At 34.5% G+C, this 27,996-nt stretch overlaps 1 protein-coding gene, 1 long non-coding RNA gene and 1 pseudogene across 3 annotated transcripts; 2 read left to right on the top strand and 1 right to left on the bottom strand.

Moving 5' to 3' along the window:
• The first annotated feature begins 5,439 nt into the window (after nucleotides 1-5,439).
• On the top strand, nucleotides 5,440-7,047 carry LOC106401852. The gene is made up of 5 exons (XR_007329335.1): nucleotides 5,440-5,948; nucleotides 6,027-6,184; nucleotides 6,258-6,301; nucleotides 6,388-6,566; nucleotides 6,652-7,047. It is a non-coding gene; the product is annotated as an uncharacterized LOC106401852 (long non-coding RNA).
• Nucleotides 7,048-14,596: 7,549 nt separating this feature from the next.
• On the top strand, nucleotides 14,597-16,257 carry LOC106400006 (MD-2-related lipid-recognition protein ROSY1-like). Of its 2 annotated transcripts, none has more exons than XM_013840428.3 (4): nucleotides 14,597-15,015; nucleotides 15,184-15,270; nucleotides 15,373-15,539; nucleotides 15,995-16,257. In XM_013840428.3, exons 1-4 carry the CDS (start codon nucleotides 14,919-14,921, stop codon nucleotides 16,049-16,051), a joined length of 408 nt encoding a protein of 135 aa, XP_013695882.2. In that variant the 5' UTR covers nucleotides 14,597-14,918; the 3' UTR covers nucleotides 16,052-16,257. The 2 variants fall into 2 exon arrangements, with proteins under 2 accessions (XP_013695882.2, XP_013695883.2); XM_013840429.3 differs by having other exon boundaries at nucleotides 14,871-15,015; nucleotides 15,961-16,257.
• A 2,379-nt stretch (nucleotides 16,258-18,636) lies between these two features.
• Nucleotides 18,637-22,340, bottom strand: LOC125592484 (annotated as a pseudogene).
• Between the last annotated feature and the right edge of the window lie 5,656 nt (nucleotides 22,341-27,996).

Below are 27,996 nucleotides of genomic sequence, written 5' to 3'. Positions count from 1 at the left end.
ATTTTTTTTTCTACATATAGCATATTTTATATTCTACGGAAAATTGTATATTAGAATTTGAATCCCACAAATTGTTAGGCAGTCTACTTTTATTAGAATAGTAATCTACAGATTGCAAAGCCTTCCAAATTTTTTTTTTGAATATATATTTTACTGTTAATCGATCATTCTAAAATTGTACGAATATGTAATCTACAAATAGCTCAATGATCCAAGATTTGTAAAATTAGAGTTCGAATTTCTTGCCTTATTTCGACACTGCAAATAATTTGTAATCTACAAATAATCCTGACAAAATATAAAAAGTACAGTTACCAAATAATTTTAAAATATTTTAAAATTTTATTTATTTCTATGTTTGATTAAAATTGATTTTTCGATTAAAAACCAAAAAAAAATTAAACTTAATCTCTCGTTCTTCCTTGTTCATTGGTTTTCATCAATTACTAGATGATAATCCGCACCCTGCGGGGTAATTTTTTTAAAAATATATTATACTTAAATATTATAAACAAAATCTCAAAAATCTGGTTCGGTTCGGATCCTTGCGGGTTTGGTTCAGTTTGGATAACCTATTTAAATGTTTTTCAAAAATTAAAGTTCATATATACTTTAAATTTTTCAAAATCTCAAAATAAAATAATATATAACATGTAAATTTGAATAATGTATGCCAAAATACTTAAACTTAACATAAAAATTGATTTAGCTTAAATATTTGGATAGAAATCAATAGGGATTTTAAGTATTTTAGTATCGTTTAGCTATTTTAAACATGTACTTATAACTATTTGTATATTTTCTAAGTATTTTGGACAAATTAAAAACATCTTACATATATTTTTATATATTATTTTAGATATTAAATTTAAAAATAATTAATATATTTAAGTATATAAATCTGGTTTGAATATATTTAGATACCCAAAATATTTTGGTTGGGATCAGGTTCGGTTACGATTCTCTAGATACCAAAATTTTGAACCTAGTTGGATATCTAACCAATTTTGGTTAAAGCTTAGTACTATTTTTGGATCGTTTTGGTTTGTTTTTTTGGATTCTGATTTTTTGCCCAACCCTATATTTTTACTGTGATAAAATTTTTAAACAAAAATGATGATGGTTTATATTGATTTTGGGTATGCAATAATTTTTAAACTAAAACACATTTTATTATGTACGTGACCCATTTAGTTAATCATTAAAAATTGTTTTAGGCCCATTAAAGAAAACAAGGGGATCAATTTGTTTTAAAAAATATCATTTCAGATTGTCAATCAACACTTCCAAATATTCTATGTCAGTGTTGGGACGAATAGAAATGGTGTTAGGGTTAGGAAAACAAATTTGTTATGCAATCCATGTTCTCGCAAAGTGATTTCAATAGCTTTTAAATAAATCTTAGTTATATCGATCTCTTGTAAGATTTTCGAACAATATGAATTAATAAAATCTTACACATGCTGAATTGTTTCTCAATTAATATATAGGAGATTAGAGTAATCACATAAATCAACATAAGACCTCTTGTTTATTTACAATATATTTATGGTAAATAAATCAAAGTAACCATTTTATTTATTTATATGGTGTATAATTATATTTTAATATAAATATTTATTATTGAGACTTCCTACTCATATGGTTTTATTAACATTTGTATATTTGATGCAACAAAAAATTTAAACCATTAATCCCAAAATTTTCGATGTGATATTTTTTGATGAAAATTTTAAAATTAAAATATTAAGGTCTCGATATCTTTCAATGCAAATTTTAAAATTAAAATATTTATTTATTTTTAAATGGTCCATAGTTGAATTTAAACATTATTAATATATACATATATATTATTTAATATGAATATATATTAAATTAAAATTTAAAGTAATACGATTTTATGATCATTGTATCTTGTTATAACAAAAAAAAACAAAATTAAGTCATTAATCATAAAATTTTCAAAAGGATTTTTAACATTTTTTTGTAATTTAAAGTCTTTTTAAAAAATTCAAAATATAAAATGAGGAAGGATACAAAAATTGTTATCAAATCTTTATTATTCATAATCATTAATTGACATATATATGTTAATCATATTAGATAACACCGTAGTTTTTATTTAATGAAAGAATATACGCTTCTTATATTTTGGGTTAATATAATATTCCTTAGCAATTAGATTTTGGACCTACAAATTATTCAATTGATTTTTATGCTGCAACGTAAATCAAATTGACATTCTAATTAAGTGACACATCCTCAGGTCTCTTTTGTAACTAATACAAAATATAGGTTATAATTTTTTTAATGATTTTTGATTAATATATAGGGAATTTTATATTGATTTTCAAAAACTAATTATATGACTTGTTGGTTGACAATTGAATGAAGGAGTTTGGATTGTTTGCTTTTCTTATCTTATGATACTTTCAGTTCTAAAGAAGCTATGAAGGAATATGTAATGTATTATGATAAACTGAGTAAATTTACTATGTAAAAGTGAGATACTAAGAGTACAAACATATGATAAACTGCAAATGCAAGAGAAGGTAGCGAAGAAGGAACAATCTCTATACGTTTTTTAACACTCTCAGGCATTAAACTCCATAAACATAGTTAACATTGAACTGGATTATTGATACAATAAGGAGCCATATAGACAACATCAAACCAAAGAAACAAAAACAAGAAATAAAAAAAAATACAAAAGCAAGCTCTTCAATCTTCTCAAGCTGTTGGAGGTTGAGTAGTTTTATTTTCTTCATAAGCTTTTCTAAGCTTTTTTTTGTCTTTCCTAGGAGGATATTTGTTCGAATCTAGGTTGTGTGTTATGGGGGCACGTGCACCCGTAATAATTTGGGTATTCAAGGTTTAGTATACAGAAATTAATTATATTTCTAAATATGGTAAATAAAACTGATTCATGCACCCATATAAATCCACGATCAACTCCCTATTTTCTGTAGTTTTTATTTTCTTCCCATTTATGCACCCGGTTACAAAACCATCAACTCCCTATCTTCTGGATTCGCCACTGTCTATGCGTGTTGCATCATATATCTTCCATCGTGAAGCATCGATCTGGTTCCAGTTTTTTTTTTAACTATGCAGAGGTATCATAGTCCACGGAAGTGGTCCAGACTAGTCACGTGTTGCCACGTGTCGGTCCTCTGTCCAATCTGGTTCCAGTTGTCCTCTTCTCACACATTTACACCTCTTCTCGGAACATTGGCTAATCCACTCTCGTCTTCATTCCCGTCCAAACACTATCATCCATCGTGTAATATAATCTAAAGTGCACCCGCTCACTGATCCTGTTATATAATAAAGTCCACTTATCTACCAGCTTAAATATTCCTCGCTGGCTAAATACTTTGAGAGCAGGACAAGCATGCATTAAGCACATCATTTTGTTGTACAGGTAATACTTAAGAATATAAACATTCTCTCTACGTCAAAGGTAGTCTTCTTACCTGCCCAAATAAGCCAATAATTAGTGAGAAGTTAATTACTTTACTATCAAGATTTAAGAAACAAGATCAGTAACAAACTAACGTACCTTAGGGAGTGAAACTATGTCTGAATCCACCGCCACAACCGTCTCTTCCTCTGCCACCGCACCTTCCATCACCACAAACAACCATGGCACCACCATGTCTTACTCTGCCACCACTCTCTCCTCTACCACCGCTCCTTGCAGTCATCCACCACCACCAGAGAAAAAGTCAAAGACGTAATGTTTAATCATCATTCATGTCAAAGACTATTGTCTTCCAAATTTTGTTACAAGGTTGAAGTATTTCAGTTGAAGAACTCATGACTCGCAGACGAAAGAGAGAGGCGGAGACGACTTCGTGAGGGTAAAAAAAAAAGACGGGTCGAGAAGGGAATAAAACTAGGAATTAATTTTGTTTAATTTATTTAATTATTTTCTTAATATATTAATTAGTTTTAATCTTAATTATTACACGACCATATCACTGATTTATTTAAAACCTATACCTTTAATTAAATTATTAAAGTCTTATTTACTTATTCCACGAAATCTCTTCTAACAGACTAATCTATTAAATCATTAAAGCCTATCGTAACCTAATTGATCTATATTATTTCTCTATACTAAAAAAATATCTAACTATATTATTTCTGTAAACGTAACCAATCGTAAACCATATGTTTTTGTTTTCTTTTAAAAAGTATATGGTGTTGTGTGGGTTTTACTTATTGAAACTTACACCATCTAATAACATACCGCATTTCCAAGGTTTTCGAATATACATCTCCATAATTTTATTTGACAAATCAGTTTTTTACGTATCGCCCTAGTTAATTACGTAGATAAATATAATATTTAACTGTCATTATCAAAAAATATTTAATAAATTATGTCTATTATTTTTTAAATTGTAATTTCCTTTTTTATATTTTCAAATTAACATATATAATAAAAACAAAATATTCATATAATAAAAACGAAATATTATATTTAAGGATTCATAGTTTTACATATTTAAACAACATAATATACCTCTAATAAGAATGCACAAACAACATAATATACCAAAATAAAATTGGTCTAAACGGGATGACAATTTAATTTGCGTGGATCTGAGACGGGTTTAAATGAGATGGATTTATCCGTTTTAATATCTCTACCAAAGTTTGATGCTTTTCTTATTATACTTTTACGATATAAAATCATGCGCTTTCAAAATCTAGTTATATTTAAAATTTAAATAAAAGGCTTAGTTGGGGTTTCATAAAACAGAGCAACATTAGATTGGTATTATTCTATATTGACAATGATAGCAATTTTTTGGTCTATTGTTCTAATTAATTTCCATTTTAACCGGCAGTAAAACGGGTCAGGTGAAACGGGGTTGACCCTCTCAGGGCCGGGCCTGGATACAAGCCCATCAAGCATTTGCTTGAGGGCCGATCAATATAAAAAAAATATTTTGAGGCAAATTTTCTTAAGGATTACATAGTAGAGATGGCGTAAGTAGCTCTGATCTGAGTCGCTTGTCCTGGGTTCAAATCCTGACTAATGCTGTTAAAGGGCCAATTTTTTATCTTGCTTCTATTCTGCCAAATACTAGGCACGGCCCTGGACCCTCTTCCCTATCTAGACAGACACAGTCTCATTGGGAAACGACAAAATACTTATAACAAATGCTAATTCACTATCTATATCTATATCAATAAAGTTGGATTGCCTCTCTCTTCCTGCGTCCACGTCATCAAGGAAGTATGGGCGTTTTATGACACGTGGCGTAGGCAAACAAAATCGATCCCGTGTTTGTTTTTTCTTGGACTGGGCTTCTATCTCAATAAACTTGCTTTTGTAATAGATTTGCGAGTGGGCTTTTGAAAACAAATGTAAAGCCCATAAAGTTTTAGGTTTCCTCTTCCTCTTCATGCCTTCGACATTGGTATAACAGCCAAAATATACAGAAACTAAATCGACAAACATCTCCCTGTAACGTCTCAAGCTTCCATTAAGAGGTGCTTAACTCCGATCTTTTGCGTCATTATCCCACTAGGAAGCATTCAATCGACCTCTTCGCATACTACAATAACCGGATGAAGATTCAACTATAAATATCACATCTTCCAACTATGGGCAGCCCAGGTCAAACGAGATCTAGAAGAATAGTTTACTCTAACAACCAATACCGACGATGGCGATCTCATACACTCTCCTTGCCAATTTGACAAGCAAGTCCTCTTATTCTGATTATAGAAACAGAACTTGGTCTATGTTAGATGAATTGATCGTTTAGGTTTCCTCTTTCTTTATCTGTCTTTCGATGCTCATTTCCTTAAAGATTGCCAGGTGGTGAGACATACGAGTCAGCGTCTTCATCAAAGGTGGTTCACGCACAAAAAATTGAACCACTTTCCACTTTTGAGCTAACCAATTTATTATCACTTCTGCTCCTCAGGTGAAGTCTGATATATTTAAAATTTATTACCCTTTGAGAATATGCTTTAGATTTCTGTTTTCTTTCTAAACTTGGCAGCTCATTAAATTTCTATGTGCGGCCAAAGTGACTGGGATTCATCTAGATGAGAGTTGGTGTTACATTGGCTGTTCCGGGTGTTCAAAGAAACTCATCTGAGAGGAATCTTCCTTCACATGTGTCGCATGCAATGAAACTAATTCTCTCGCTGAAGTCAGGTAAGAAATTGTTAATGTTGTGTTTCCACGTATTAATGAAAGCACAAAACAAATAATCTTTCCCTTGCAACAGCTAAACTGATGCATGTTCTAGCTTCTGAGACAGCACAGATTGTGGTATGAACAATAATCAACCACTAACTATAAGAGTCAATTATTAATTGTGTAATGAGTCATATATAATGTTATCAACCGGTTTGCAGGGGATAGGTGTTAATGCTCAGGTTGACACTGAACTGCCTCGATCACTAGCTAAGATTGTTGGGAATACCTACACCTTCCAACTCAAATGAAACGACTTCAATTTTACTTCAAACCATCGAACCTTTACAATTTCGGCATATTTACTACAATAGAGTTTGCACCTATGCCAGCCTTCGTTGTAAGTGTTGATCTCTTCTTCTAATGTGAATTTGCTGATTATTAGAATTAATATATGATCTCACTCTTTGTTACGTTAATAACAGGAAGGTATACATGTCCCTAAAGCAGCGCTTCCTGAAGCTGTGGCACCAGGATTAGATGCCAGAGTTGTTAACGCTGGCAAAGTTGCAGAGCAAGCATTTACATCTGATGGTTCACATCCATGACGTTCAGCACCAGCGAAAGAACAATTTGCAGAGGATGAGAATGCCCCGAAGAAAGCACGTTTGGAATGAGTCCAATATAGAACCTAAACAACCACCTCTTCTCCTTATCAATCAATGTTTAAGCATCTTTCAAGTTCCTTTAAATCTATTTCCCTTTTTTTTAATTTTGAAAAAAACTCAATGCGGTGGTTGTTGTTTTTTCTTTTATTAATGCAAATCTTTTCAGAATAAACATCCTCATGTCTTGGCTTAATAAGTATCGATTTCATGCAACTTCGTTATTACGTTCAAGCTTACCCGCACTTGCAAGGCTTATCAAACATATTACAATGCAGACAATAGATAATATTAGCCATAATCTATTGTGCAGCTAGCATCACATACTTTGCCACATCCTGTATATTTCTCACGTGTCCCTAATCCCCAAGTAAGGACTATATTATACCGCTCCTAACATCCCAGTTCGTTGCGTAACGAGGTATATAAAAATAAACTATATATATCACCCAGCGCCTACAGGAAAAAAAAAAAAAACCAATATAAGTTAAATTAGCAGAAACCTCATTATATGATTCGAATGGTTTAAAAACTAGGAACCCTAAGAAAACTTTAAAATTAATAGTACAAATATTTTTGGTTAATTAAAACATAAGGTGTTACAAAATAATAAATAAAATAAATAAAACATAAGAATCTTGAACCAATTTTAAATAATAGTTATATTATTAATAAGGTGCAACGTCAATATAAAAACATATATTATGACGCTGTCTTACAAATCCACACTAAATATAAATTATTATAGATAATCATGGTAAAATTAACAATCTAATGTAAACAAACGGTCAATTCATCACAAACCATTAACTCAAAAAAACAAACGCTTCTGAATAAATGGTCCTTTTAAAAAAAGTTACAAGAAGTCAAGAAAATTGAGAATTTAAACTCACCATATATAAGACATAGCTATATAACCTTACCATGTTTTCAACTTTGAAGTCACACAAATAAAAGAAGAATGAATAGCAAACCACTTCTTTCTTATGAGTTCTCACACCAAACAAGATTTTCAGGAGCAACTCCCCAACACATACTCCAAGCCTACATCCACAGGACGAACACACAACCATTTATCATTGATTTTTAGCTACCATCAATCACCGACAAACAAGGTAATTTTAATGACCCAACAACTGAAGGCATGGAATTTATGTTAATTTACCATGAAATAGAACACCCCGATTCAACCCTGCTTATTCAAGAGACAACCCAATACATGATGAATTTACAAACAGCCGAAGACAAAAACATAACTGATGATCTTCAAGTTACTATTACCATCACAGACTACAACCAAAACACTATTGCAAGACTTGATGTCGACCTTACTGTCACCGATCTTGAGGGAACTAATAGGCCTTCAACTATAGAAAAATAAAACAATACATGAACGGTATGCTTCATAAATTACAACAATGAAACCTACCTATACTCTCTTACTTGCGGCCATACTTTCCATTTCCGCTCCATTATATCAATGGCTTCGTACAAACATAAGCTGTCTCATATGTAGGGAAAGTCATCTATGATTCAGCTTTATTACAGTTTATAAGGGGGATTCTTATGTTCAAGTTTTCAGTTTCATTTACATACTGTTTTTGATTTCCGTATTAATTTTCTAAAAAAATATAAAAATGTTTTCCCTCATTTCCTAATATGTTCCACTTTCCATAATTAGTTTTTCATCAAAAATCAAATAAGAAGAATATATGAACAAAACTTCATTACTGCCACAATGAAGCCCCGACAAATTGCCACATCTTTGACATATACAAAGTATGCGAAGATTGTTACTACTTTAATAGGATGAAACAATTTATTATCTTTGACCCAAAAAACAATTTATTATCTTTTTTCAAACAAGATAATCCCAAAAACAAACACAACTATTTATATTTTCCTTCTTGAACATCAAATTTTCTTTATGTTTAAATTTCAACTAAATTAATTTTGTTACAACTATCGGCTTTTATTGTACTTTTGTTGAATCGATCAGTCACAACCACCTATGCTACTCCACTTTGAACTAATCGACTTCAAAACAAAGTAATACACTACGGTCGCTAAGAACTATCAAATAGATCAGAAAAAATATTATTCTCTTTCAACTTATTTTCATCTTCAAACATAATCTCTTTACTAAAACCATGAAATTATAAAATCGTTTCAGAATAACACACACGAACCCGGCGCGTAGCGCCGAAAGACCACTAGTTGTATATATAGTGAATCAGTGATCATCTCATGTAGAACTCGTGGAAGGCTAAAAGACTAATATATATAGTAAGATTGTATATGGTGTTATAAACTATATGATGGATGTCCATAACCGGTCCGGTCTATAACCGGTCCGGTCTATAACCGGCCCGGTCTATAACCTGTCCAATACCAAGAGAGAGAGAGAGACGGTCCAACCCTGGAGAGAGAGAGAGAGAGGCGTCCGCATGAAGAGAAGAGAGAGGCGGCTTAGGATTTAGAGAAAAGGAAACCCTATTTCCTTTTTCTTATATTTGTACAATTTCCATATTTATCTCTTTCCTTTTATCTCTTTGTAACTCCCACATATAAGGGCACCTTATGATTGAGTAATAATACACACAACTTACAGATTCCTAAACCTTAAGTTCGTAACACATTATCAGCACGATATCCTCTAACACACTGAGACTAAAACCAAATCAACAAAACCCTAAAACCCTAAAACGAAAAGGAATTTGCCTCGGAACTTCAAAGAGGCCGTTCTCCCAAACCGTGAGGACCCAAAAAACGATAAGATATCAAATCGAAGCCCTTCCCGAGACGAATCAGTCAGTGCAAACCGCTTGTCGATCTGACCATCGACGCACCCTCACACACAGATACAGTGCGTGCCGATTTTCTTTAAAACCCTAATCCGAACCCGACAAACCCGTCGATACCGACGAACCCGTCGAACCCTACACTCGATCGCGTCTTGCATCCAGTCTCAGCCTCAGCTTGCGTCCGTCTCAGCCCCAGCTCGCGATCCCGACTGCAAGCGTACCGTCCGAGACCCGATAGCGATCAGCTCGCGCGACTTCAGCCTCAACCCGTTTGTGCTTCCGTTCGCGACAACTCTCAGCTCGCGACTCGATCAGCACAGAGCTAGCTCACGTCCAGTTCGTGTCCAGCTCGAGGTTCATTCTTGGTGGTCCGGTTTCTACAATTAGCTAACCTAAAGGTATTTAGAACTCTAAGAATATGAGAATCGAATTTGGATTGATTGTAAAGAATAAAACCCTAAAACCTAATCTCTAAGATAAAGCCATAGGATAATAGATCAAACCCTAGATGAGTAAATCGAAACTCTAAAAGTTCGATCCCCAAACCCTAAAATCGAGATTGATCTATTGATCAATTAAAATCGAAAACCTTGAAGGTTTTGAATCTCAAATCAAATTCCTTTGATCTAAGATCAAATTTTCGAAAATCCCTAAACCCTAATTCGAAAACTGATTAATTAATTCTGATTGAATGATTGAAATTGAATTTAATCACCCTGAAATTATAATTGCTTGTTAATTGAAATCGAAATCCTAAAATCCTAAATTTTGAAAATCGATTTTGTTTGAATGATTTGATCACCCAGAACTATGGTTAAGATTGTTTAAACTTGAATTTGAATAAATTGAGATTTCTTAACTTGTTTAAACTGAAACCCTAGTCTAGATTATTTTTGGCCGTGAGGCATTGATTGATTGTTTAAACCTAAAACCCTATTCGTTTAAACCATATTCCTAAAGACCTAAAGATATTAATCTATGATTTCAGATGTCGAAAATCAACAACCTGGATTTCGCTGCCCTAAATCTCTCTGGAGATAATTACCTTCAATGGGCGCTCGATGCTAAGATCATCCTGAAATCCAAGGGTCTCAGTGAATGTATCACCGAGAACAGTAATGATAATGAGAAAGATCGTTACAGAGCCATCTTGATCATTCGTCATCATCTACCTGAGAGTCTCAAGGATCAGCATCTAACCATTGAGAATCCACTAGATCTTTGGAACGAATTGAAATCTAGATATGATCACCAGAGAATGGTGATCTTACCAAAAGCTCGGTTTGATTGGACGAATCTCAGAATCCAAGACTATAAGTCTATGGACGAGTATAACTGTGCACTGTTTAAGATTGTTTCTAAAATGAAACTGTGTGGTTAAAGTATTACGGAACAGGATATGCTTGAGAAAACTTTTTCCACTTTCCATGCAAGCAATGTGCTATTACAACAACAGTACCGTGAGAAAGGTTTTAAGACCTATGCTAATCTTATTTCTTGTCTCTTGCTCGCTGAGCAGAACAATGAATTATTGATGAGAAACAGTCAGATGAGACCTCTTGGATCAATTCCACTACCTGAAGCACACACGACATAGGACAATAAAGAGTCCAACCTTGTCCAAGGAAACGGCTAGTATGGCCGTAGTCGAGACAAGTCGAACGGACGTGGACGCGGTCGAAGATCTTTTGGCCGCAGGCGAGGAAATGGTCGAGACCATGGCTCATTTGGACGAGGTTATGGTCGCGGCCATGGATCTTCATTTAAACCCCAACACTCGACCAAACCAGACGAATCTGTGTGCCATAGGTGTGGTATGAGCAATCATTGGGCTAAGACTTGTAGGACTCCCAAGCATCTTGTTGACCTCTATCAAGAGAGTCTGAAAGGGAAGAATCCTGAAGCCCATATGACTTACCAAAATGATGAAAATGACTTCAATCATGAGAAAGACGATCTTATGGATTATGAAACTTCATATTGTCTAAAAGACTGAAGACTGATTTCGACATTTGTAATCTAAATTTATGTGTTCTTTGTTTTGGTGTTTTTCATTTCTATGTTTTCATTTCTTCGAACTTGTTTTATTAAAACTTAATAAAAGGAATGAATGATTTTATTAAAAAACGCCAATATGAGTTTATAAATTGCGGGTATGGTACACATTAAGGTCTATGGCCAGATATGTATAAGGGCAAACATTTAGATGCTTTATATTCACCCAGAGAAACCCATTGAGATTATAAAATATAGAGATATAAGAATGATTTCCACAATGATACAATGGGCAAAAGGAAACAGCAGTTCCTTCAGAGTTATGAAAATCGCCCAAGGCCATATTAAGTCCTAAAGACTATACCTGCATTCCCTATTGATCTAGACTATGCCAAGATCAGTATGATAGATGCAAAAGTCATGGTAACCAGAATGGTTTACCCACAAAATTATACACTTTATGGCATGACCGGATTGGCCATCCTGGTCCAAAACGTGATGCGAAATTGATATTGGAAAATGTACAAAGAGTTATCCCATAGAATCTCACGTGTGTACCATGAACACAAGGGAAACTCATTAGGCCATGATGTCCCAAAGCACTTAAAGATTATAGTATGTCCATGAGGGGGCAGTGAGGACAAACATGTCCATACTATATATAGCTTGGCTGAATCCTTTTATAAATATGTATTGGCCATTACCCATAGGTCCAAACTCTCAGTCCAAGGCTTGGGGACACACGAATTTACATGCACCTTAACTAATAAGCATCATACCATTTAAGTGAGCATAGATATTCTCATCTCAAATTTATTACGGGTCATGAGCCAGACATATACCATCTTGAGATATTTGGATAAGCCACCACAAATATATGTGACGTCTAAGATGGATCCTTAGAAGAGGATGAGGATGGGGATATATGTTGGATATGAATCTCCCACAAATAATGAAGTACCTTGAGCCAAATATGGGTGATCTATTTAGTGGCCAAGAACACGGATTGCAAGTTTAATGAATACAACTATCCAACATTAGGGGGAGAAAATAATAAGCTGGTAAGAGAAACATAATGGCATCAACCATCATTGTCTTGGCAAGATCTTCGGACTAAAGAATGTGAAATAGACGTCCAAAGATTATACATTTACAAAGCTAGCTAATCAAATGCCAGACACATTTGCTGACCCGGAAAATAACTAAGTCATATATAAACCAGCTTGTAAAGCACCAACAAAATTTATGTCCAAGAGAGACACAGTCAAGTTGCTACAGAGTCTATACAAGATAGACCAATAGGTTCCAAAATATAAGAATCCTCGGAAACAAAAGAAAGGTGCAAAAGAATGATAATAAAAATCCAAATCCGAGGTTACTAAGGAAACCATCCCAGACATGGAGATAAGGCCGTCCGGCTCTAAGGTACAGGTACCAAACAATGTAGCTTGGGATGCCAAGCTGCAAAGTATTAAAGGTCCTGATAATAATGAATCTCAATCGATTATATCATGTCTGAAACGTAATGGAACCAATAAAGAATGTCGACTAAGATGATTTATTTGCATACAAGGTAGCGCTTGAATTTATGAATATAAGCGAGGATCATGAACCCACGTTAGTATAAGAGTGCGCACTCGTAGAACAAATTGGATTGAATGGAAACGTGGGGTTAAATAGTTTAAAGAAGAAAGGCGTATTTGGCCATATGATTAAACGCCATATGATGTTAAAACCAGTGGATATAAATGGGTCTTGTGAGGAATAGAAATCGTGAGATATAAAGCTGATGTTGCACAAGGATTCTCACAAAGACAAGTAATAGATTATGAGAAGACATACTCCCATGTGTTGGATGCAACTACTTTTAGATTTTTCATAAGTCTGGCTATATAAGAGAGAAAAAGTAGACTTGCAGCAAATTGATGTAGTGGCTGCATATTTATATGATCCACTGGATAATGAAAGTACTAGAGGGTATTGAGCTGAAAGTACAGCAAGTTATCGAGAACAATACTGATAATCATCAAAGTATATGATCTGAATATCCTAGGAACCTCTGGGTACAATTTCCCAAACAATTGAATATCTCAAGAAAGAGTTTGAGATGAAAGATCATGGAAAACAAAGTTTTGTTTGGGACTACAGCTTGAGTACATTAACAATGAAATCCTTGTGCATCAAATAGTATATACAGAAAAGGGTACTCAAGGGATTTAATGTGGACGAGTCTCACCCATTATCTAGTGCATGGGCGTGAGATCACTTGTTTTAGACACTGATCTGTTTGGTCCACAAGAAGGACATGGTCGTGAATATCCCTGACTTGGACACGGATCCTTTGGTCCCAAGAAGGACAAGAAATATGTCTTTGGTCCGGTAAAGTCCATTACCCAAGTACCATTGGCGCCTTGATGTAATAGACAAGCCATACTAGGCCGGACATTCTTTCCGTGAATCTCTTATATATTTAGCTAATGTTCGACCATAAGGCACTCAAGACACACAACTTACAGATCCCTAACCTTAAGTACTATTGGCGCCTTGCCTTGATATTGAGACCATTAGTCATTGGTATCCATGAAGCTCAACCATCAGGTTGGGATGCGCCAACTTGAAGAACATATACGGAGATTGAGATACGTAGACTTAAAGATTTTCAGTGATGTTCAGAACATGGGGAGTAATGCGTGTTGTACTCTTTTTCCTTAACCATGGTTTTGTCCCACTGGGTTTTCCTGGTACGGTTTTAATGAGGCAACATCCAAAGCGTATTACGAACTCTGTATGGTTATGATATCCAAGGGGGAGTGTTATAAACCATATGATGGATGTCCATAACCGGCCCGGTCTATAACCGGCCCAGTACCAAGAGAGAGAGAGACGGTCCACCCCTAAAAAGAGAGAGAGAGAGGCGGCTGCATGAAGAGGAGAGAGAGGCGGCTTAGGCTTTAGAGAAAAGGAAATCCTATTTCCTTTTCCTAGTATTTATACACTTTCTATATTTATGTTTTTCCTTTTATCTCTTTGTAACTCTCATATATAAGGGTACCTTATGATTGAGTAATAATACACACAACTTACATATTCCTAAACCTTAAGTTCTTAACATATGGATACTAATTAATATAACAAATACTATAATCCATTGACTATAATCATACCAAGCAGGACATGTGGCATGTGGGTGGACGGAGACTACGTAACAATAAGTAGTATATAAGTACATACTTGTGAAACCAGAGAGAACACTATTATCCTCTTTTGAAGATCTTTGAGTACTAACCCATGGCAATCTCTCACGTTCATCCTATGTTTCTTCTGGTCCTATCACTATTCTTCTTACCTATTTTGCTGGCCCAGACCGCCTTCATTACCAACTGCAGTTTGCTCCTCATAACTTTGTTCTATGTCTTGAAAACTTTAAACAACATTGACTCTATAATGTTTATCTATCTTTGACTCTATAACCTCCAATAGTAATGGATTTTATGTGTACTTTTTGTTTATAATTAATCTTGTTCTCTTCACTGACATTAATCACTGACTGTAGGCCCAGTGTTTGGCGGAATCAGAGCTACTGGATTGGAGACATTCGTGGAGCAGGGGAGAAAAAGCTTTAACTTAACCTGCTCTACAGGTACTTGATTAATTCCTTTCATAGTTTGCTTTATTTGTATCCAATTTGTCACTCTGGTTTACTTTCCAGTGTTTTTCTTGATGAGATATTTTTTGTGAACAGATACAGTACTCACCAAAGGAGTCATTATTGCGGTAGTTAAACGAGGCTACACATTAGGACCAATCTTAAATGTACAACGATACAATCTCTGTGATTTGATCACATGTCCTGTTGCACCTGGCTCTTTTGTGATTACTTTTCGCAAACTATATCCTGTTGGCATAAAAGTAAGTTTTTCCTTACATTTTATATTGGTAGTTTTTAAAATTGCACTCCACAATTTAGTTAGTAAAAAGTTGTTTGTTTTTTGATGAATTTTTAATAAAACAGTGAGATTACACCATAATGAGTTCGCACAGTAAAAATGAGTTATGAGAGGGGAGTTTGAGTTCGAACAATGCGCAATTTATTTGATGTTGAACTTGCCAAAAGCTTCTTATCTAATTAAAAGCATGTTCTACCTCTAGATTTATCATGCTAACTTAAAGGGAATATATTTTGATTAAAAAGTACTATGTTTCAACCCTAGTATTTGTTGCCTTCATTGACACTAGTTTCTGTTTAGTTATTATTGATCTTCCTGAGACCCCACCATTTTGTTGGTCCTTTGACGATTCGTTTGTTTTCTCTTCTTTTTTACCTTTGTAGTGGCATATCGAAACAAAAATAGTTTAAAACGCAGGCCCTGATAAGATCGTTAATGGAGTGCCGGTGCCGGCCGATGGAAGTCTCTGTGTAGACATCGATGATTATTATTTTCCTTGATCAGAAGGATATAATGTGTCCAATCTTCCCTTGCATAATTTCAAATGCGTATGTGATTTTTTCCAAGTCAAGTTCTTTTATGAGAAAATGTATTCTCAGCATTTTCTATTTCGTTTTCCCTTTTTGGAGTGATGTATTGTTTGTTATCCAAGAAATAAAAGGTGGTTTACACTTTACACATACCCGTGTTAATCGGTGCTTTATATATACCAATGCTGAAGCAAGTAGAGAATGTGTATGGAGAATAAATCAACACATCCGTTCAAGCAGTGGAATTGACGAAAATATAAAGTCAACTATCTTATATGAAGATAATATGAAGATAATGCGGCATGTGTTGCTTAAACAAAAAAAGATATATCAAAAACAATGCAGCCGACTTCTTCACAAAATCACCTCATATTCTGTATACAGAAAACATGTTTATAATATTAGAATGCGACATCAAAACAATCTATGAGATGAGATGACATAATATTCATTGGGTGGGGGAGCCTTATTATGATTTTTTCCTGCTGATATGATATAATGTTCATTTGAGGGGAAGCGTGCGTGTCTGTACTCTTTTTACCTTCTTAAGGTTTTTTCCTGCTCATATGACATAATGTTCATTTGATGCTCACTCTTTCTCAGGCCGGTTAGCCAAATACATATCTTTTACATACATTCCTCTGTTCCTGAGTACCTGCCCTGCGTAAACCGGTTTTACAACTAAGCTTGTGTGAGAAAGAGACGAGCAAGAAACAAGAAAAGATTGTTTATGTGTGTACTGTTGGTTTAGAGAAAAGCCAAGTAATACTTATATTGTCAAAACTGGAAAAATATTTTTAGTTACCACAAGATGTGACTAATATTAGATATATATAAATAAGATGAGGCAAGTTGACAGAAATTTCACCTCAAGCGTCAAGATCAGAAAGAGATTTGATAAAGCAATGCTTATCAGCGCCATAGATAGCAAAAATCTTCTACAGGATATTTACTCGCCATCACTGGATGAAGCAATCGAGAATCTCTCAACTCGAACTAGATAGAAAACACCAAGTAGTGCCACGGACTTCATCACCACTGAAAGTAGATGAATTTGCAAGACCAAATCCTAACCACTGTAACAATTAGAAGAGAGGACAAGCTTTTTCGCACCCCTCAGATGTTGCACGCGTCAACAACTCTTTGATAACGTCGGCTGATACAGTTATGTCACCATCTCTAAGACATAGCTTGCCATCATTCAACACAAGCCCGTCTCCTTGCATTTTCAAATACAATGCATCCATTTCACAATGCAGGCCATTACTACACAAGCCTGACAACATTGTACTGTATGCTACAACATCAGGCTTCACTACTTTGACGCTGAGACTACAAAATAAACCCCAAGCGTCTTCCACCTTACCAGCCTTGCACATCCCGTGGATAATTGTAGTATATGTGACAATGTCTACTTCCATTTCACTCTTTTGCAAATCCTCAAACATCACCAACGCTTTCTCCACCTCCCCATTGTACGATTGGACACATTATATCCTTTGGACACATTATATCCTTTGACGATTCGTTTGTTTTCTCTTCTTTTTTACCTTTGTAGTGGCAAATCGAAACAAAAATAGTTTAAAACGCAGGCCCTGATAAGATCGTTAATGGAGTGTCGGTGCCGGCCGATGGAAGTCTTTGTGTAGACATCGATGATTATTATTTTCCTTGATCACAAGGATATAATGTGTCCAATCTTCCCTTGCATAATTTCAAATGCGTATGTGATTTTTTCCAAGTCAAGTTCTTTTATGAGAAAATGTATTCTCAGCATTTTCTATGTAGTTTTCTCTTTTTGGAGTGATGTACTGTTTGTTATCCAAGAAATAAAAGGTGGTTTACACTTTACACATACCCGTGTTAATCGGTGCTTTATATATACCAATGCTGAAGCAAGTAGAGAATGTGTATGGAGAATAAATCAACACATCCATTCAAGCAGTGGAATTGACGAAAATATAAAGTCAACTATCTTATATGAAGATAATATGAAGATAATGCGGCATGTGTTGCTTAAACAAAAAAAAGATATATCAAAAGCAATGCAGCCGACCTCTTCACAAAATCACCTCATATTCTGTATACAGAAAACATGTTTATAATATTAGAATGCGTCATCAAAACAATCTATGAGATGAGATGACATAATATTCATTGGGTGGGGGAGCCTTATTATGATTTTTTCCTGCTGATATGATATAATGTTCATTTGAGGGGAAGCGTGCGTGTCTGTACTCTTTTTACCTTCTTAAGGTTTTTTCCTGCTCATATGACATAATGTTCATTTGATGCTCACTCTTTCTCAGGCCGGTTAGCCAAATACATATCTTTTACATACATTCCTCTGTTCCTGAGTACCTGCCCTGCGTAAACCGGTTTTACAACTAAGCTTGTGTGAGAAAGAGACGAGCAAGAAACAAGAAAAGATTGTTTATGTGTGTACTGTTGGTTTAGAGAAAAGCCAAGTAATACTTATATTGTCAAAACTGGAAAAATATTTTTAGTTACCACAAGATGTGACTAATATTAGATATATATAAATAAGATGAGTCAAGTAGACAGAAATTTCACCTCAAGCGTCAAGATCAGAAAGAGATTTGATGAAGCAATGCTTATCAGCGCCATAGATAGCAAAAATCTTCTACAGGATATTTACTCGCCATCACTGGATGAAGCAATCGAGAATCTCTCAACTCGAACTAGATAGAAAACACCAAGTAGTGCCACAGACTTCATCACCACTGAAAGTAGATGAATTTGCAAGACCAAATCCTAACCACTGTAACAATTAGAAGAGAGGACCAGCTTTTTCGCACCCCTCAGATGTTGCACGCGTCAACAACTCTTTGATAACGTCGGCTGATACAGTTATGTCACCATCTCTAAGACATAGCTTGCCATCATTCAACACAAGCCCGTCTCCTTGCATTTTCAAATACAATGCATCTATTTCACAATGCAGGCCATACTACACAAGCCTGACAACATTGTACTGTATGCTACAACATCAGGCTTCACTACTTTGACGCTGAGACTACAAAATAAACCCCAAGCGTCTTCCACCTTACCAGCCTTGCACATCCCGTGGATAATTGTAGTATATGTGACAATGTCTACTTCCATTTCACTCTTTTGCAAATCCTCAAACATCACCAACGCTTTCTCCACCTCCCCGTTGTCACAAGGCCCACCTAACAAAATGTTATAAGTCCATATATCAGGATAATTCATCTGACTAAAAACCTCCTGAGCCATATCAACGTCCCTCGCTTCGAAAAAGCCTTGTATAAGAGTGTTATAAGTGACCACTGCTAACCAATCCTCTTTCAGACATCTCCCGGACGAGTCTCATCCCATCCTCTACTCTCTTCGCCTTGCAAAACCAATTTATAAGAGTATTATAACTCACCACATCTGGAGAACAACCTCTCTTCACCATCAAACCAAACATCTCGCTAGCCTCATCTACGTGATCTTGCATACAAAGCCCGTTGATCAACGAACTGTAAATGAAAATATCAGGATCTATAGACATCCTTATCATCTCCTCGTATAGCTCCTTAGCTTCCAAAACCTTCCCATTCTTTACAAACGCATCGACTAACGCAGTAGAAGTAATCACATTAGGACTAATCTCCCTCTTGATAAAATGACTCAACAACCAGGCCGCATCACTCCATCTACCTAAATTACAAAGACCCTTCACCAAAGAAGTATAGGTAACAACATTAGGCCTAATCCCCTATATATTAATCCTGAAGCATTATAACATATTTTCGTAGCCGCGTGTCATCACTAGGATGATTTTTATCCTTAAAAAAAATAAGTTGGTTCATATAAATATATATTATATTTTTTATTAAACTAACTATCAAATTGATTATTAGTGTACAAGAGAATATTATTTCTTTCCATAGATAAAAGCTACGGAATTATCTAATATGATTAACATATATATATGAAAATTAATGATTATGAATAATATATATTTGATAACAATTTTGTACTCTCTCTCTTTTGTCAAATTTTATATTATTAAAAGAAATTAAACAATCACATTAAGCATATAGCAAAAAAATTTAGATTTTTTCTTATATTTTTTATTTTGATTGTTTTTAAACGACTATAAATTACTAAAAATGGTAAAAGTCCTACATTGAAAATTTTGTGATCAGTGGTTTAACTTTTTTTTGTTCAAGCAAGATACGAATGATCATAAATCGTATGAATATGAAGTCTCATTAATAATTATATATATATATATATATATATATATATATATATTATTAATATCATCTAAGTTAAATTATATACTATATAAAATATATAAATATGTTAATTTCAAAATTTGTTGTAAAAAATTATTGAGATCTTAATATTTTAGTTTTTAAATTTGTATTAAAAAATCTCACATTAATTTATGATTGACAGTTTAAATTTTTGTTACAGGAAATACACAAATGTTAATAAAATCATATGAGTAGGAAATGTCAATAATAAATATTTGTAAAATATACTATATATATATGTTTGTATCACTAAAGTTTAATTATATACCATATAAAGTAAATAAAAAGATCTTTTTGATATGTTTACCAAAAACATGATTGTAAATTAACAAAATGTATTAGTTTTGATTTATGTGCTTACTCTAATGTTTATACTTTTATGTATACAAGTTATTTTGTAAATAGGTGATTTCTAATATGTTATTTGATCCTTACAATCCTAGAAATATACTTCTTTAAATCGAAATAATTTTTAATATTGGAAAGTTATATATCTATATATATATAATATTTCATTCAAATTAAATAATTTAGTCTTGATTTTTATTCCTAAAAAAACTTTTAAAGAAATATCATGACAAGATTCCAGTTACCTCCTTTTGAGTTTGTTCGAAGAATGAGAGATTTGCTAATTCGTCTAATATTTGTTTCTCTCTAATACCCTATCTAGCTATTATAATTGTAAGAAAGAGATTTGAGCTATTTATTATTAGTTTTCTGGTTCATTATTCAATAAATCAAATAGTTCTTAGTTTATACATAGTTTATATATACTAGAATAGTAAAATATTATATATATATATATATATATTTTTTTTTTATCGTTATACTCTTAAATAACTAAACCTCAAAAGCGTTGGTTAATAAAATAAGTAACTTGTTATGTTGTTCTAGAATAAGATTGTTTTTAGACCAAAAAAGTGAATATATACTACAAAAACATTTATATTTCGAGTCTGCACTTATATTCTATAACATCTTGATATATTAGATCTGAACACTAATCTATGAACAGAGTTTGCCGGTGATTTTCTTCAAAAATTTGATTCTTAGATATTTATCTGGAGGGAACTAATTTTTACAGATGTTCATCTTTTTAGATTGACACTTATGTAATTCATCGAATTCATAGAAGAAGTTAAAAAAAACTCATATCAATGAAATTGAAACGAAAACGAAAGCACAATTTTATAGAAGTAGAAAATGAAATCACTTTTGGATAGTTATAGTAAACAAACCGAGAGCATAAAACCTAATCATTTCGTCATTTTACAATCGATGTTGCCTATCTGGTTTTAGGGATTTGTGTCAGTCGCAAAATTTAATTTCTTTTTGTGCATATGGAATCTTAAAAATAATTAAAATGAGTTGTAATACGTTAACCTATTTAACAATGATGATACATTTAAGAGACCAACATTTGTATTCGTCATTTTACGATCGATAAAGTTTGTAGTTTTGCAAAATCTGAAAACCATTTAATGAATGAACATTAATATAAAAACCTGTCCGCGCATGCGCGCGAATTATCATCTAATACAATTTATTGCTACAACTGGAACTCAATCTATGACTATGAAAACTACATTTCGATGTGGAAATGTGTACATTTTTTATTCAGAACCTTTTTGGATCCTTCGAAGACTTAAAGATGAAGAAACATTGAAATCATATTATAGAGGAATAATTTTGCATGTAAATTATCATTTTAACAAAATTATATATTTGAATAGAAGAAGCTCTGAAGGAATTATCTTCTGCTCTTAAGGCAGAAGAAATGTTTTAGAGACAGAAAAGTAGGGTTCTCTGGTTGAGGGAAGGTGATAAGAACTCAAAATATCTCCATGTGCTAGTGAAGCAGAGAAGAGCTAGGAATAGGATAACACAACTCTTAGATGAAAATGGGAATGTCGTGGAGGATGAGGAAGGATTAGTAGCCATCGCTACTAGTTACTTTCGCCAAATATTTGAGTCTTCAAACCCAGAGGATATAGATGATGCGCTATCAGAGATCTCGCCTACGATTACTGGGGTAATAAATGATGACCTGACTGCGCCAGTAACTAAATGGGAGGTCAAATTAGCATTGTTTGCTATGCATCCAGAGAAAGCGTCAGGACCGGATGGAATGACAGCTCTCTTCTATGAGAAATTTTGGGATATTGTCAAAGATGATTTAACTCGTATGGTTAATCAGTTCCTTTTCGAGGGAACATTGGCACATGGCCTGAATGACACAAACATTTGTTTAATTCCTAAGACAACGAAGCCTAATGAGATGACAAAGTTTAGACCTATCAGTCTATGCAATGTCAGCTACAAGATAATATCTAAGGTCTTATGCCAAAGATTGAAGAAGGTTCTTCCACAACGGATATCAGAGACCCAGTCAGCCTTCGTTGCTGGTAGACAAATTACTGATAATATCATGATAGCTCAGGAGATGTTTCACGCCCTGAGAACAAAATCGGGAGGACGGGTTAAAAGAATGGCCATAAAGACTGATATGAGTAAAGCATATGACAGGATGGAGTGGTCATTCATTGAGGCAGTCATGAAAAAGATGGGTTTTTTAGAAATATGGATTGACTGGATTATGCGTTGTATCACCTCGGTCAAGTATAGAGTTCTCATGAATGGGGAAGCAAGGGGAAACATTGTCCCTGGGAGAGGACTACGACAAGGAGATCCTTTGTCTCCTTTCATATTTATTCTATGCACGGAAGCGCTCGTTAGCCTTCTTAATCAAGCAGAGAATCAAGGGAAGATAACGGGGATGCGAGTCGCTCGCGCTAGCCCCTCGGTATCTCACCTTCTCTTTGTTGATGATAGTCTTTTCTTCTGTAAGGCGGAGCCCCGTGAATGTGAAGAAGTTATGAAAGTAGTCAGGAAATATGAGAAAGCATCAGGTCAACGTATTAATTTTGACAAATCCTCATTACTCTTTTGTAAAAAGATTCCAGTGAATGATAGACAGCATATAAATGATACTCTTGGTATACAAAATGAAGGCGGGATGAGATCCTACTTAGGAATCCCAGAGGATATCAGTGGATCAAAGTGTAAACTATTTTTTTTTAAAGGACAAGCTCCTACATATAGTGAATGGCTGGACTGGTAGATGGTTATCTAAGGGAGGAAAAGAGGTTTTGATTAAATCGATACTGCTAGCTCTGCCGACCTATGTCATGTCCAGCTTTCTGCTTCCTTTAGAGATATGTGAGAATTTAGCAAGTGCCATTGCACAATTCTGGTGGAGCTCGAATCCTCCGAAAAGAGGAATCCATTGGGCAAAATGGGAAAAGATGTGTGCACCTCGAGAGGAGGGAGGAATTGGTTTCCGTATGATCCATGAATTTAATCTAGCACTTTTAGCTAAACAGCTTTGGCGTCTCGTTCAATTTCCGGATTCACTAGTAGCAAGAGTTCTTCGGGGAAGATATTACCGTATGAGTTCGCCGCTGCAAGTTGGTACAGCAGATACCCCATCGTATGTATGGACGAGTATCATTGCCGCGAGGAAGCTTTTACTTCTGGGCATCAGAAGCAAAGTACATTCAGGGTATGAAATTAATGTGTGGAGGGATCCTTGGATCCCTTTGACCCCTGCTAGACCGGCTCATGCCAGGGCCCCAGCAGTAAACCCAAAGATGACTATAAGCAGTCTTATCAATCCTATTTGAAAGGAGTGAGATGTCAGTTTGCTGGAACAATATGTAGCTCAAGAGGATATTCTGATGATTCTGAGTTTGGCCAAAAGCCCTACCCATCGACGTGATACTGTTTGCTGGAGTCACACAAAGAATGGACAATATACTGTTAAGTCAGGATATTGGGTTGCTACAAACTTGATGAGAGAAGAAGAGGAAATAGAAGTTCTACAACCCATCATTACAAAATTTCAAGCCTTTGCTTGGAAGGTGAATGCGCCACAAAATATGTGTCATCATATATGGCAACTAATATCAGGATAGGTAGCAGTAACAAGGAATCTGGTACGACATAATATACGCTGTGATAACTATTGGCCAAGATGTGGAACACTAGAAGAGTCCGTTACCCATGCTATCTTTGAGTGTCCACCTGCTTTACAAGCATGGGAGCTATCAACAACACCGTCGAGCTCTCAAATCTTCCCTGTATCAAGTATTTATGCTAACATGGACAATCTTTTTTGGAGAAAGAATAGCATTCTGGAGCCAGAAGATGATAGAGATCCCTATCCTTGGATAATTTGGTACATATAGAAAGCTAGGAATGACAAGTTGTTTAGAGGCATAGACAGAGACCCTTTGGAACTAGTCAGGTATGCAGAGAGTGAGTGTCAAGCTTGGTACAATGCGAGAGACTCTGTGCCGGTTCCGACACAGGTACAGACTACTGAAGAAACACAAGCCTTAAGCTTGGGTAATATTTGTATGGTGGATGGTTCATGGACCTCTACAGCTCAGTTTAGTGGAATGGGATGGGTTTGGAAGGATACCATGGGTAAGATTCAACACATGGGGTCAAGAAACCTGAGAATGAGGCAAACAGCTTTACATTCGGAACTGGAAGCGCTACAGTGGGCAATGGAGAGCATGCTACAACACTCGACCTGTCTGAGGTTTGGAACGGACTGCAAGGATCTGATAGCGATGATAGAACAGCCACAAGTTTGGTCCAGTTTCTCAAATGAGCTGGAAACAATTCAAACTCTTCGGTTGTGTTTTTCAGAATTCAAGATCAGCTACTTTCCAAGGACGCAGAATAAAATTGCAGATTCGTTAGCTAGGAATGCACGTTCTTTTATAGACCCTTATGTTTTATTGGTTGTTCTATTCTGGTCTGGCTTCCCAGACCATCTCAAGCTTGAGTAATAGAATAGCCGTTTGATGCCAAAAAAAAAGAAAAAAAAAACAAAATTATATATTTCGAAGAAAGTATTGGGCGTTATCTTTCGATTTAAATTATCAATTTAGATTAATGCCTTTCTCTTTAACATGTATCTGATTTGGACATTCTTTGGTCCCAGAAAATTATATAATCTGTTGACTATAAATATACCAGGCAGGCAATGTGGCATGTAACATGTGGCATGTGGCTATACAAAACACTACTTAACAATAAGTACTGGAAAGAAAATGATTCATCTGGTTTCAGTCTCATTTGAAAAATGAAAAAAATACTCATAATCATATCTCAAGATTCTCAGGTATAACTCATGGAAGACTAAAATATATATGGATAATAATTTGATCAGACACTTATTAATACAACAATACTAAAATATATTGACTAAATAATACAATGTTCTAAAAATCGGTATAGGCGGCGCTTAGGCCGTAAAACCTTTTGACCAAAACAATTCTCTTATAATCCGATTTACACGATTCAAACCTTTTTAAATCTTTCTAAAACGATTTAAATTGGGTTAAATTAGTATAAATCTGTTAAAATAAGTAATAATTATTAATAAAATTCACAAATTTGTGTATTTTTATATCTAATTTTTATAATTCATAAAAATAATTTTATAATTAAAACAAAAAATATAAAATAGCTTAAGTAAATGTAATATATATATATATAATAAATCAATAATTCGTTAACGCCTACTCTATGTTAAGACCCCGAATAATCCGCCTAGACACTAATATTCTACGTCTAGCCATTTCTAGAACATTGTTAAATATATTAGGCAGGACATCTGACATATGGGTATGACATATGGGTATACAGAGACTTTACACAGAGTTGAAATTCTTAATCATGATTTGTGGGATCTTACAAAGTAAACAAACCTATGGTAGAACATGTAAAATATTGATATACTAGTATTATAGCCTATGCTATGCAAGAGAAAACAAGGATCGAGTGGAGGATGAAACTCAGACAAGAGGCAAGGTTTGCGGTAATGAAGGTGGAAGAAGAAGAAGAAGCAAGATCAGACTGTAAGTACGAAAATCTCTTCTCTGTTGAAGCAAGATCATCGGACTGTTAAAAACTGATGTCGATGATGATTATCTTGATGATCTTGAGGAAGGTGAAATCTTTTAAGGAATGTCGTCTGATTTGTAAAAGGTTAGCGTTTGTGGGAATGATTGTTTCTGGAAATCGATAAGTTCTTAGTTATTAGTCTCTCTGTGTCTCCTTTTGAATCTGTAAATGTGGTTCTGTCTTTGGGGGCGTTTAGGTTTAGATTCAGTTGTGTTGTTGTGTTCCGGATTGCAATCTGAGCAACATCGCTTGTATTGATTGGTATATGAACATTGAGATTTAAGTCAGAAGATTTGGATTGTGGTTGACTGTTCGTTGATGTCTAAATGTTTTCCATTTCTGAATGGGAGAGAGGAGGCAGGTGAAGATGGGGATCTACGGGTCTGGAGTATTGTTGATGACTAGAGATGTGAAGAACATGACGTTCCCAATCAATCAGAAGACCATTCTAATATAATATCTGGTCAACCTCTCAGTGCCAAGTTGTAGATTGTAACCACGGTTTGTTACGGCCCATCCTGGTAGGCTGGGATAGTTGGAACTTTGATGAGTGACTGCAGCAGCAGCCTCCTACTGTGTATCAGGTAATGCTAATAGATTACACATGAGACACCAATCCTATTTACATATCAAACTTCTTTGTACCTTGTTTGACTCCTCAATCATTCCCTAAGTAATTTGAAATGGTTAGTTTTCTTTTGTAGGTGCTTTCTGATTTTGTTGCACATGCTAAGCTCTTTCACCTATTCATAGATAGGTTTGTTCTGCTTGCCTTGATTCATTTCTTTACTTGTATTTTATTGATTGTCTTAGAATAATTGTTTGATAACTCCTCCTTCTGTCATTTGCTTATTATGATCACTCGTGTGTCCTTTTCACTTGGCTCTTATCAACAAGAATGATTGACCCATCTCTTATTTTCTAGGTTGACAGATTCCTTACCGTAATAAGATTAGAACTGGAGAAGCTGTTGGGTTAACTTCTGGCTGTCTCCATAGGTGATCCCTACCAACCCCGGGAGTAAAAACTAAAGAGAGGTGTTAACATTGTATGTTTTTTTGTTCTTTTTAACTCAAAATTCTGGAGCAGAATCTATTTAGAGACTGATGATGTATCTTACTGATGTATATTACAAAATATTTATTAACAATATAATTCGTTTGTAACTCGAATATCTGACAAAAATTTGGAATAAATCAAAATTTCAACTAATTAGTTTTTTTCTCGTTTACGATTAGTATTTGTATTTTCAATATGTTGTAATGTATTTTTTAAAATTTTTTTATGTTTTTTAATGTTATGAAATTCTCATTTTTTTAAAATTTTTTTATGTTATGAAATTCTCATTCTAAACCTATCAAATTACTGTGTTTATTACTAATTTATTGTTAAGAGTCCATAAAGGGCTCTTATTGTTAAGAGTCCACCGCATCAAGGAAACAAAGCTGCAAAGGGTTATCAAACTCTTCAGAGCCCAACAGGTATGTGTATATATGTGCTCCTTTTGGCTTTTTTTCTTAAAGATATGTGTATCAGTAGCCACCATGTAGAATGCTTATGTGAGTGGAGGCTGTTCCTATACGCTTTGTTCTGTCTTGCATGCTAATTTTTTGTTATC

Source organism: Brassica napus, chromosome C9 (assembly GCF_020379485.1).
Source record: "Brassica napus cultivar Da-Ae chromosome C9, Da-Ae, whole genome shotgun sequence".
Lineage (NCBI taxonomy): Eukaryota > Viridiplantae > Streptophyta > Magnoliopsida > Brassicales > Brassicaceae > Brassica > Brassica napus.
Note: the sequence above shows the minus strand (reverse complement) of the source record. Positions and strands in the feature narration are given on the sequence as shown.

Excerpts from the sequence above, each read along its gene's own strand:
- LOC106400006 (XM_013840428.3), top strand. The coding sequence starts at position 14,919 with ATGGCAATCTCTCACGTTCATCCTATGTTTCTTCTGGTCCTATCACTA. Across the intron at positions 15,271-15,372 it reads TAACTTAACCTGCTCTACAG|ATACAGTACTCACCAAAGGA; the intron begins GTACTTGATTAA and ends TTTTGTGAACAG. Across the intron at positions 15,540-15,994 it reads TATATCCTGTTGGCATAAAA|GCCCTGATAAGATCGTTAAT; the intron begins GTAAGTTTTTCC and ends TTTAAAACGCAG.